Source organism: Elephantulus edwardii, unplaced genomic scaffold (assembly GCF_000299155.1).
Source record: "Elephantulus edwardii isolate Elephantulus edwardi_28Jun2011 unplaced genomic scaffold, EleEdw1.0 scaffold00178, whole genome shotgun sequence".
Taxonomy (NCBI): domain Eukaryota; kingdom Metazoa; phylum Chordata; class Mammalia; order Macroscelidea; family Macroscelididae; genus Elephantulus; species Elephantulus edwardii.
Genome location: NW_006399928.1, coordinates 4,096,750 through 4,109,164, shown reverse-complemented (window position 1 = coordinate 4,109,164; position 12,415 = coordinate 4,096,750). Strand labels below are relative to the sequence as shown.

At 37.7% G+C, this 12,415-nt stretch overlaps 1 protein-coding gene across 1 annotated transcript in view; it reads right to left on the bottom strand.

Moving 5' to 3' along the window:
* The window catches only part of TAF1 (TAF1 RNA polymerase II, TATA box binding protein (TBP)-associated factor, 250kDa), a 113,316-nt gene that overhangs the window by 35,334 nt on the left and 65,567 nt on the right, over positions 1-12,415 (bottom strand). The window contains exons 22-28 of the mRNA XM_006895981.1: positions 11,391-11,569; positions 6,594-6,807; positions 5,962-6,127; positions 5,062-5,273; positions 965-1,073; positions 659-757; positions 177-354 (exon numbers count right to left, since the gene is read on the bottom strand). Coding sequence (XP_006896043.1) covers positions 177-354; positions 659-757; positions 965-1,073; positions 5,062-5,273; positions 5,962-6,127; positions 6,594-6,807; positions 11,391-11,569 — 1,157 coding nt within the window. The remainder of the gene's footprint in view (positions 1-176; positions 355-658; positions 758-964; positions 1,074-5,061; positions 5,274-5,961; positions 6,128-6,593; positions 6,808-11,390; positions 11,570-12,415) is intronic.

The window sequence follows — 12,415 nt, the reverse complement described above, 5'->3', positions numbered from 1 at the left end:
GAGAATAGTGCAACAATGAATGAATGGAAACCCAAAATCTCTGTAAATGTTTATGAAAATTAATAAAATATAATTATAGGGGGAAAAAAAGCTTCTATTCAGTTTTTAACAAGTCAGAATCAACTCAGCAGCAACTAACCCAAAGGAATATATTAGAAACTAAAAGATGATTTTACCGTTGTAGGTTGCACTATTTTTCACAATTAGCTCCAAATGTTCTCTAAACTCTTCTCGAGATGGATAGAGGCGCTTACGCACATTTTCACGGAGTGTTTGTAGGTCCATTGGTCGAGTGATGATTTTATAGTAGTCCTTCACAACCTTCGCATTGACTGGAGTATGGAAAGGGTAGGTCTGTGCAGATAACAGCAAGTACCACTCATGATCAAAGAACACTTGCAATAGTCAATTCCTAGAGACACACATCTTAACTGTCTACGTGGATTAACAACTCAAAAAAATCTTTCTAGATGGAGCAAGTCTTAACTATATCATCCTTTAAACAACAACAACAAAGTTTAGCTCCTAGAGAATTAGCAGTTCCTAATTAGCAATGCGTAGATTTACAGAGTTCACCCTGTACCTAAGGGTATAGCTAAGACCAGACAAAATAAAAGTCTTGCCATCCTAGTGTAGATATGTGATACAATGGACTCACATTTGGTAGATCTCTCATATCATTGATGATAGACTCCAAGATGGATGACAATGTCACCATAGGGTCTGTCCGGCGCCTGTGGATAGACTTGTGGGGTCTCTGAGGAGTCAAAAAACAGACAAATCAAAATACTCTTTATCTAACTAGACAAATATATTTTGGAAATCTTGTAATTAACAGTAAACATCATTCTTAGAAGAAGGCCAAAGAGATTAAAGTTAAAGTTGTATTAGTCATGGCTTAGAAGATGTGAAGTTATCAATGATGAGAACACTATTTAGTTAGAAGGAAAGAAAATATACTCACATTTAAATAGTCACAGTGAACAGTGGTACCAACTCGCCGTTTCTTCTTGGGAGGAAGTTGTTGTTTGGGGAACTTGAGAACCAGAGATTTTCTTCGAACCTCATCTGCACTGCAATGAATAACACTCTCATAGCACAAGCCCCTATTTTAGAATTCCCAGAGAAAAAACAATGACAATGAAAAAGTGCAAAAGTACCTAAGCATGAGCTTGGGGAAGCAAAAGCCAAATCAAAGCTCATTCTAAAGTTCAAATCAGGCAAGAAATGTACAATCTCCTCTCATGCAAACTAGAGCCTCAGAAACACAATAGAGGGTCGGCTATGAGTCAGTTTTTTAATTAATAAAGAAATAAAGTCATAACTTCATTTCTTTAACTAGAAAAAAAAAGTAAGTAAGCAAGCTAATGGGACGGCAAGTACTTTTTGTCTATCTTTTAGTATTCTATCTTAGGGTTAAAGAACTAGGACTCTTAACTCATTCCAGAATGAAAATAAGAAATTACAAACTGCTTTGAAAAAACTACCACAAATTTGGGACTTTCTCAATCCTTAACCATTTATTCACCTTCTTCCCTTCCATTTTAAAGGACCAAATAGACTACATTTCTGCTATTATCCATGAAAACATACTGATTATTGCTTAAAGAGTATCAAGTTTCTGATAAGGGTGATGAGAAAATCTGGAAACCAATGGTCATGATAGTTACAGAACATTAATGTCCCTGAATTGCACTTAAGAAAATGGTGAATCAAAATAACTATGAGTAAGAATAAAAATGATCCCAGTAAGAATAAAAATTCAACAAATGCTGGTGAGGTTGTAGAGAAATTGGAAGCCTTACTGACTGCTAGTGGGAGTGTAAAACGGTGCAACCACTCTGGAAGGCAGTACGGCGCTTTCTCAACAAGTTGGACATAGAAATACCATTTGACCCAGCAATTCCACTACTTGGAATATCCCATAAAGAAACCAGAACTGCCACCCAAGCAGTATATACACAGACATGTTTATTGCTGCTTTGTTCACAATAGCAAAGAGTTGGAAACAACTTAAGCGCCCATCAACATATGAATGGAGAGAGAAACTGTGGTATATTCACACAATGGAATACTAAGTTGCACTGAAAAACAAAGAATTCATGAAATACTATACAAAATGGGTGACCCTGAAGGACATTATGCTGAGTGAAATACCTGTCACAAAAGGACAAATACTGCATAGTGCCACTGTTGTAAAACGGGACTAACATTGGGGTTGGGGGGAACTTAAGAAAAGAGGGGAGAAATAATGTATACTGCTTTGAAACAGATGAGGGAGAGAACTGTTTAAAAGGAATATATGTTTAGGTGTTATTTTCATGGACTTGGGGGTAGGGGGAAAGATTATATAACAATGAAAGAATTTTTTTTCCAAAGAGAAATGCAATGGGGGGGGGAGAAGGAGGAAAGTGTGCAACAATGTATAAATGGAAATCCAAAGTCTCTGTAAACTTCTATGGAAAAAGAAAAAGAGAACACAAAGGAAAAGAAAATGGGGGAAGAAAACCACCAAATCCCCACACACAAACTTTTACAGACACTGGTTCATTAAATTAATAATGGTAGAAAGGAAAACCCCAAAATGAACATGAACCAATGTAAGCGCATCTAATTCTATATGAAATTGATAACTACATATAAAAATAATTCAAGCATTCTTTGGGTAGCTTCCTCCTCCTCACTGTGCAACTTCAATAGCATTTAGTACAAGTATCTGTAACTTTTTAGGTATGTTTGTTGGTAGTGGTATTGGTACAGTAATTTTGAAACTATTTTGTGTGTGTTATAGAACACAGCAAAGGATATAAATTGTGAATCAGGGAAGAATATGTAGGTATATAGCTGGAATGGCAGTATCACTACTGAATTAATGATTTCAAATTTATTTAATTTCTTCAGTTCTATCCACTAAAAAAGCAAACAACCCTCTATAAATGGCATGCCAGTGGCAATAAGTATGTCTATTACCCAGACCTTGATTTCTAAATACCTGGTGAAAACAATTAGGGTCTTAGGCTGATTTAAGGTGTGGGGTAGGAAAATTAAGTACAAAGACAGCCACACGCAACTTGTGACAGAATGCAAAGAAGTTAACAAAAGATTTTAATAATTTCAAAAGGACACAGGATCCAACTTGAAAGAGCTAAATTTTAGCCAATATGAGAATCAAAAAGAACAATGATTACAATTACCAATGAAATTTTAAAAATCCCCAATATTTAAATAAAAGAGTTTCCTTTTAGAAAAGAATGCCAACAAAAGATAAAAATTCTATTATTAAAAAAAGAAATGTTTTACAGGTTCCAATGTAATACAGCCAATGATCATCAATGGTTACTGAGAGAAAGACTATGAAAAATAGTAAGGAGCTGTGCTGCCAAAACAAGGAAAATGGTTCTAATTTACCAGCTGCTTGGTGGGAGAATCTGCTCCCATGTGACTTAACTGCTTGAGAAAATCTGCTGGAGAGTCAATTATGAGTTGGTTCTGACTCGACAGTACACAACTCTACATATTAATTACAAAGGGAAAAAGAATATCTTTATTACAGAAGAATCTGATAGCTACCACTAATTTTGACATTTTATACTTCCTTTTTGGTGCATTAAGTACATAAAATCATTTTATTTAACAGTCTCAGCAAAAACATCGAATCTCAATCTATTAAGAGAACAATCAGACAAAATTGGTCTGGACCCTTGAAAAATTCAGCAAATCTTCCAATTTCTCTCTCTCTCTCACACACACACACACACACACACACACACAGAGAGAGAGAGAGAAAACAGTTGTAGATTAGGAAAAAAACCAAAAATTTAAACACTAATGTTTGAACTGAGAGGGGATCCAGAATAGAAAGGAGACAAAAAAAGACACTATTAGAACTGGAGAAATATAAATGAGGACTAAATATTAACTATTACTGAATCAATGTTAACTTTCTTAAGTATGCTATTAAAGATAACAGGTATTACATCTTTATTTCTAAGACATATTTAAAAGTGAAATGCAATGATGCCTTCATTGTACTTTCAAATAGCTCAGAGAAGGAAAATTGCTTAACATATATAAATGTAACAAAATGTTAATAATTGGTAGATTTAGAAGAGAGTGTATATAGGGGGAGCTCTGGGAACATAGTCTATAGGGAGTTATGCTGCTAATTCAAAGACAACACCTCTCTAGTAGTTTGGATCCACCAGATATACTTTTGGAGAAAGATGGAAATCTCCCACATGAGTCACATTCTCCACAAACCCACTGGAGAGTCAGCTATATGACTTGAGTTGGTTACAACTTAATGGCAATGAATAAGTACAAATGTATTATTCTTTCAGAATTTCTGTATGTTTACAATTTTCAAACCAAAACTTTGGGGGGGGAAATCTTTAAATATAAAACTTCATTTGACATTTATAAACTCTGAGGGCAACAGACTTCGTGATTTTTATGTTTTCTTAATTAATAATGGTCCATTATGAGAACACTCTGAGATTACTGTTGTGTACCGTAAAGCCGGAACTGACCCATTAGCTGACCCTTCAGCAGGTTTTCTGAGGCAGTTAATCGCATGGGAAGAGAATGTCCATCCTTCTCCAGTGGAACAACGGGTAGCCTCAAACTGCATACCTTTGGGATTGCAGCACAGCTTCTTACCACTAGGCCACCAGCGCTCCCTACTCTGAGATTAAGGTCTTATAAATATTACAAGTGGAAGGAGAGTTAACACTTACCAAGTACCTAACCATATGCCACATACATACTTAATTAAGTTTTAGCGTCTTAACTATTTTAAGGTGGTATTATTCCCATTTTGTACTTATGGAAAGAATCAGTAAAGAAGTATGCTCAATAGCAGGTAGTGAAGTTGTAGTGTTTCACACAAAGAGACTATGATTTTTATTACTGGTAATGATTACTGAGAAAAACCTATTTGAGTTCCTGGTACTTCTAAAGAGAATATATCCCCCTTACTATCTACTTCTCACCACTACCAATCATTCACATTACCAACTTCTAAAAGACTCCCTATAATACTGTCTGACTGCGATTCTTTACCTCTCAATTAGCTGTTTCCCCAAGACAATTTTGGTCCCTTCGACCTTGATGAGTTCTTCATTATCATTATGAATGACTGTCTTTTCCAACTCTTCCTCTTGTTCCTCTGTCATGGCAACAGGGTTTGAAGGTGGAGCATTTGTTTGATAATACAGGGGACAAAATTTGTTTGTCCTCATGTGCCCAATGGCACCACATGCCCCACATTTCAACTGCAAAAGGAAAAGTGCTTTGTTATAGTGGGAAGAGCAATGGACTTGTTCTGCTACATTATAGCTCTGTGAAGTTATCTCTCCAATCCTGGGCTGCTGTTGTTTTTTACCTCCCTGAAAAATTACTGTTATCAAACAGTATTTTTAAAGTAAATGATACAATGTAGGGAAAAGTATTACTTCCAATACATATATTATAAAATATTCAACAAATATAAATACTATTATTACTATAAGCTCTGAAGTTGTTTTTAATATTGATTTCTTGTATGTATTATTAGTACGAGACAGTATTGACCCAATTTTGTAGACAAAACAAATCAATTCTAAGGATAAATCAAGATATCATACCCACTCAACTGCAAAACGGAAATGGAAATTTGTGTCATTTAACCTTTTCCTTGTTTTGATTAGGAGCTGGGATTTACATCCATGCTGGCCAGCTCTGCTGCTGAATGTAGCTTTAGTCTGCAACAGCCTTTACTGGCTGATGGATTAAAACCGAGGGTCTTTGGGATTGCAGTTCAGCTTCTTACGACTAGGCCACCAGAGCTCTCTAACATTCAAGTGACCACTTCAACTCAATCTGGTTTCCACAACACTGACCTCAGTACCTATAAAGGAGTATGTCAAAAGCTAAGGGGAAAAAAAGGTATGCTTCTTGCTTATGTACAGTACACTTACTTACTTTCAGGTCAGGACGTTCTTTCATTTTTTTTGGCTTCTTTTCAGGAGGACCCTTAAGCTTCTCTTTTTCTTGGTTCCGCTTAAGCCGTCTCAATTGTTCTTGAATCCTCCGTCTCTCTTTTCGCATCTCTTCTCGATGCTGTTCATCAAAAAGGGCAAATTTTCGACTAAATAACAGGGAAGGGGGGGGAGGGAAAAAAATCACATGACCAAAAGCAAATGTAAACCTAGTAGACTGTCCTAACAGCTAAAATCTCATAGCTAGCTCATGCAAAAAAAGTTAAATGCCTACCATTCCCGTTTTCCATAATTTAACACTTTGTACTTGTTCAAAGTACCTCTTTCTAAATGAGAACTCCTGGGTAATCACTAAGATTCTGTAAACCAACCAACAACAGTATAAAGGACCAATGGAACAAAACCTACCTATTTTGTAGAAAATTTGGCTATGTTCAAACCCAAAGCTCTAAAAGCAAAATGGCTCCCAATTAAGGCAGACATTTATGGAAACTCTCCGTATGTAATCCTGCTGATAGAACTCAAGTACCCACACCAATCAACATTTCCTCCTCTTCTTTTCCCTTATCACTTGAAAGAGGAGAACCAGAGACAACCAACACCCTACATACTCACATAAATTCTTCGTCTTTTGTGGTCCGTATACGCACATATGCATCAATGACAGCTGGTTTTCTCACAGTCTCACAGCGAACATACTCCTTTCCCTCTTCATCTCGAAATGTGCGATAAATCTTGAGACAGCGGCCAGCGGCAGAAGAGTTAAGGCTAGTCACAGAAGCTGTGTCATCATCTCTGTGACTGTTTCCTGACGTCACGGAGCCTGCTGCTGCAAGGTAAAAAAGGATTTCCAAAGATTTCTCTTACTCCTGCAAATGGCCGTGTTTTTTTTTTGAGGAATAGGGGTGGGACTGAGTGGAGACCTCAAAGTTTAATAAGATTATGGGTCTACAGAAAGCATCAGTCACAGCAGCCTCAAGAGTATGCTAAGTTGTCCTTTCCTCACATCAGGTTCATTGTCAATTATCCTGTTTTTTAAAATTCTAAAAGAAGCTAAATGAATGGTACAGATTACAGAAGAGCAGTATCCAAATTCTGATTGAACTGAGAAAAAGTCCAAGCAGGAAATAAATGCTGAACACATCTTTCCAGGAGAAAAATAAAATTACACCACAGAAACAAGTCTAAAACCTAGATTATGCTTCGCAACTTAACTAGAGATCTTGTTAAAAATGCACAATTTAATAACCAGAAGATTGGTGGTTAAAACTCATCAATCTCCGGGAGAAAGATTAAGACAGTCTATCTAGTGTGTTCCCATAAAGATTTACAACTTTGGAAAGATCATGGGATAGGTTTTCCTATGTTCTATAGGGTTACTAAGTCAAAATCAATTCAATGGCAATGGGATGGTCTCTGGGATGAGGCCTGACTGTTGCTGGTCCAAAACCACATTTAGAATAGCAAGGAACTAGAAGACCACACTGGTAGAAGGGCAATAGCACAGCATCTTCACAAAGTAGTCAGAACAGCAAAATTACATGAACCTTTTATTATGGAGAGGAAGACACACAGCAAAAAACAACTATACACGAAAACAGTCACTTCTACATCTTCATTCCTTATCAACAACCAAATTTTCAACTACCTGCCTGACATCTATTGACACTGGGAGTTATCTTAAAGAACTTCAAACTCAACATGTCTCACACTCTGCATATACACCCCTTCCGTTCCTAAACCAGTTTTTTTCTCTAAAATTTCCAGTTTTAATAATGGCTATTTCTAATAATTCCAAAGTAAAATCTTAAATCATCTTTATTTTCCCCTTGTTCTCACTCCCAATACCCATATCCCAGTCTATTTCAAACCTTAATAATAATCTCTATCTACAACTTTTGCAGTTTTTGGTTGGTGATTTTTAATTTTAGGGTCAAAGATTCCTTTGGAGCCTTGGTGCTTTAGGAGCAAGGACTTGTGCTACTTTGGCACATCTTTTGAATCCACCAGCTGTTTTACAGGAGAAAGATCACCTCTTATGCCATTTATTGTCTTTAAAAATCCGCTAAAGAGGGTTAGCTGTGAATCACTTCCAATACCACTTGGATTCAAAGACAAACTCTCAAATAATACATATCTTTCTCTTTTTAGATTTTTTAAATTTATTTTAATAATTTTAATGAACATTTACAGAGAATTTGGATTTCCATTCATTCATTGCTGCACTTCTCCCCCCCTCCCCACCTCCCCAGTTTGCCCTCTCTTTCAAAAGTAAAAGAAACACTCCTTCCCTGGAACACAATCCCCCCGCACCCCTCCCACTGCCCCAAGTACATTCCACTATGCAAACTTAATTGTGGACTCTTGTGATAACCATAATACCCTATCATACATCGCTTTTATATTCTTCACTCCCTCATCTGTTTCAGCGAAGTATACACAATTTATCCAGTTTTTCCTCAGTCTTAGCCCCACCCTGATAGCAGTCCCATTTTACAGCAGAGACACCATGCAGCATTTGTCCTTTTGCGACTGAGATATTTCACTCAGCATAATGTTCTCCAGGCTCACCCATTTTGAATACTATTGAATGAGTTCCTTGTTTTTCAATGCAGCATAGTATTCCATTGTGTGAATATACCACAGCTTCTCTATCCATTCCTTTGTTGATGGGCACTTAGGTTGTTTCCAACTCCTTGCTATTATGAACAATGCCATGATAAACATGGGTGTGCATATATCTGCTTGGATGTCAGTTATGGTCTCTTTGGGGTATATTCCCAGTAGTGGAATTGCTGGGTCAAATGATATCGCTATTCGCAACTTTTTGAGAAAGCGCCATACTGCCTTCCACAGTGGTTGCACCATTTTACATTCCCACTAACAGTGAATAAGGGTTCCAGTTTCTCCACAACCTCGCCAGCATTTGTTGCTTGCTGTTCTGTTAAATTTTGCTATTCTGACTGGGGTGAGATGATATCTCATAGTTGTTTTGATTTGCATCTCTCTTAGAGCTAGGGATTTTGAACATTTCTTCATGTGCTTGTTGGCCATCTGAATGTCTTCTTTGGTGAAGTGTCTGTTCATATCCTGTGCCCATTGTTTTATTGGATTATTTACCTTTATCTTGTTGTGGTGCTCAAGTATTTTATAAATTCTAGATATAAGTCCCTTATCTGACATGTCATTACCAAATACTGTATGGTGCCACTGTCGTAGAATGAGACTGACATCAGGTGGGGGTAAGACTGAGAAAAACTGGATAAATTATGTATACTGCATTGAAGCCGATGAGGGAGAGAATAGTTTAAAAGCAATATATTTTAGGGAGCTCTGGTGGCCTAGTGGTAAGAAGTTGAACTGCAATCCCAGAGGCATGAGGTTCTAATCCACCAGATGCTCTGCTGGAGAAGGAGAGACAATCTCCTCCTGTACCAGTCAGATTCAATTTGACGGCGTGCGTGCGTGCACACACACACAGAAAATAAATAATAATAATGATAAAATTTAAAAAGCAATATATTTTAGGGCATTATGATTATCATATGAGTTCGAAATGAGGGTTGTAGAGTGGAGTATACTCGGGGTGGGGGTTGGGGCCTGAGGGGGGGATTGTATACCATTGAAGGAGTTTCTCTTTTGCTTTTCAAGAATAGCGAACTGGGGGTGGGCGGGGAGAATAGTGCAACAATGAATGAATGAAAATCTAAAATCTCTGTAAATGTTCATTGAAATTAGTAAAAAAAAAGCTGCACAAATTGATGGAATACTGACATATTTCATCAGATGCTACCCTAGATGTACTCACCAGATTGTGCCAAGAAATCTGGAAGACAACCATCTGACCAAAGGACTGGAAGAGATCTGTATTTATTCCCAGAGTGTGGAAATTATCAAACAATAAATATCACTAACAGCACACACAAGCAAAATCCTGTTGAAGATCATCCAGAAATGACAGAGAAGTACCAGAAATAGAAGCTGGGTTTAGAAAAGGTCGTGGAACTAGAGACATTATCACCAAAGACAGATGGATCTTGGCAGAAAGCAAAGAGTACAAGAGGTATGTCTAGAGACATTATCACCAAAGACAGATGGATCTTGGCAGAAAGCAAAGAGTACAAGAGGTATGTCTACTCATGTTTCATTGACTATGCAAAGGCATTTTACTGTGGATCACAACAAATTGTGGGTAACTTTGAAGAGAATAGGAATCCCAGAACACTTGATTGTGCTTATGCGAAACCTCTACTTGGATCAGGATGCAGTCCACAGAATAGAGCAGGGAAACACTGCATGGTTCAAAATCAGGAAAGGAGTGCATCAGGGATGCATCCTGTCTCTATAATTTTTCAATCCATATGAAGAACAAATCATCTGGGAAGCTCATCTTTAGGAGGAAGAATGTGGATCTCGCCTGGTGGAAGACTCATCAACAACATACGTTATACAGATGACACAACCTTGCTTGCTGAAACTGATGCAGACCTCAGTCTTCAATATGGATTGAAGAGCAACATAAACATCAAGAAAACAAAAGATTCTCACCACTGGGTCAATTGGCAGCACCATGATAGATGGAGAAGAGGCTGAAGTTGTTAACAATTATAGTTTGTTTAGTTCTGCAATAAACACTCTTGGCACTAGAAGTCAGGAAACCAAAAGACAAACTGCACTGGGAAAATCTGCTGTTAGGGACCTCTGCAGAGTACTGAGATGCAATGATTTCAGTCTAGATACTAAGGTGTGCCTGACCCAGGCCAGGGTCTTCACAATTACTTGTTATGCATCAGAGAGCTGGACAACGACTAAGGATAATGGAATAAGGATTGATTCCTCTGAGTTGTGGTGCTGCAGAAAAGCCTTGAACATACCATGGACCACCAAGAAAATAAATAAATCTGTCTTGGAGGGGGTGAAACCTGGTTTCCCTTTGGAGTCTAGGATTTTGAAACTCCATCTCACATTGGGCATGTGGCCAGGAGGGACCAGTCCTTGCAGAAGGGTGGAGGGACAGTGCAGGAGAGGAAGATACAGTAACTAGGGCAATGGGGGGGGGAGAGGGGAGAAGGTGTGCCAGAATCAGTGAGACTGGCTCAGGACAGGGTAGGCTTCAGAGCCGCTATACAAAGGATTGCTATGAGAAGCAGGTGAGTAGATGGCACATAACAACAACAATCTAGCAAACTCTTACCCTCTAGAATAGCCCTGGTAGGACTACTATAGGTAATGGTAGTTTGGCACCATCTCTTCAATTTTCCCTCTACAAACTCCAAGTTATGTTTCCCGAAATCTCTCTACCTGATCTACAGACCTCTCTATATTAATTTTCCCAACTTTCATTCCCTCTGGTAATGTATAATTCTTTTCACATTTATTTTTCACTTTATTTTGTCAATCCACTATTCTCACCCAGTAACATTCGCTGTAGTTCCTTGCGCTCCTGTTCCTCTCGTTCACGAGACAGCTGAGAGCTAGTTTTCTTGTTCTGTAGCATGTTCTCGATGTTCTTTCCCATTTCTTCAAAGTCACTGTCTTCAGCTGAGCTGCTATCTGTATCAGTTGATAAGACTTCAGTTGATGATAAAACCCTAAAAGAAAAGAAAAACACCATGTTAAAGTAAAATTGAGGGGGTGGGTGATTATAAAATGTGTTAAATACAAGTTGCACACAAAAATAGGACATTGATCTTAAAAAGGAAAACCCATTTACTTTGGAGTCACGGAAATATTTTCTAACTATATAGAGGAAGTAGTTGCATAACACTGTGAATTTATTAATATATCATTAATTGTTCTAAAAGTTAATTTTATGGAATTTTTACCATAACTGAAAAATGCATTCTTTTTCAGAAACTCCTAAGAAAACAGAAAATCATAACAGAAAAAGCTTTACAGTATTTTTCTAGACGTTTAGTTAACAAGGCAAATTTAGAAAACTACAGAAACATTTATACTTGGACCAGGAGGCAGTCATCAGAACAGAGCAAGGAAACACTGCATAGTTCAAACTTAGGAAGGGTGTGTGTCAACCATGTGTCCTATTTCCATATCTTTTCAATCTATATGTGGAACAGATTATCTGGGAGGCTAGGCTCTGGGAGGCTAGGCTTTATGAGGAAAACTGTGGCATCAGGATCAGAGGCAGACTCATGAACAATCTGCGTTATGTAGACGACACAATTCTGCTTGCTGAAACTGAGGAGGACCTGAATCTCTTGCTGCAGAGGTTCAAGAACTGCAGCGTTCAATATGGATTGAAGCTCAACATCAAGAAAACAAAGATTCTCACCACTGAGCTGATTGTAAGCATCATGATAGATGGTGAAAAGAGATTAAGACTGCTTTAGACCATGGAGCTTTCTGTGGTATATCTGTAAGAAGGACATCTCTGAGTTTCTCCTGCAGTGCTGGTCTTGTTTTTACAAACTCTCTTA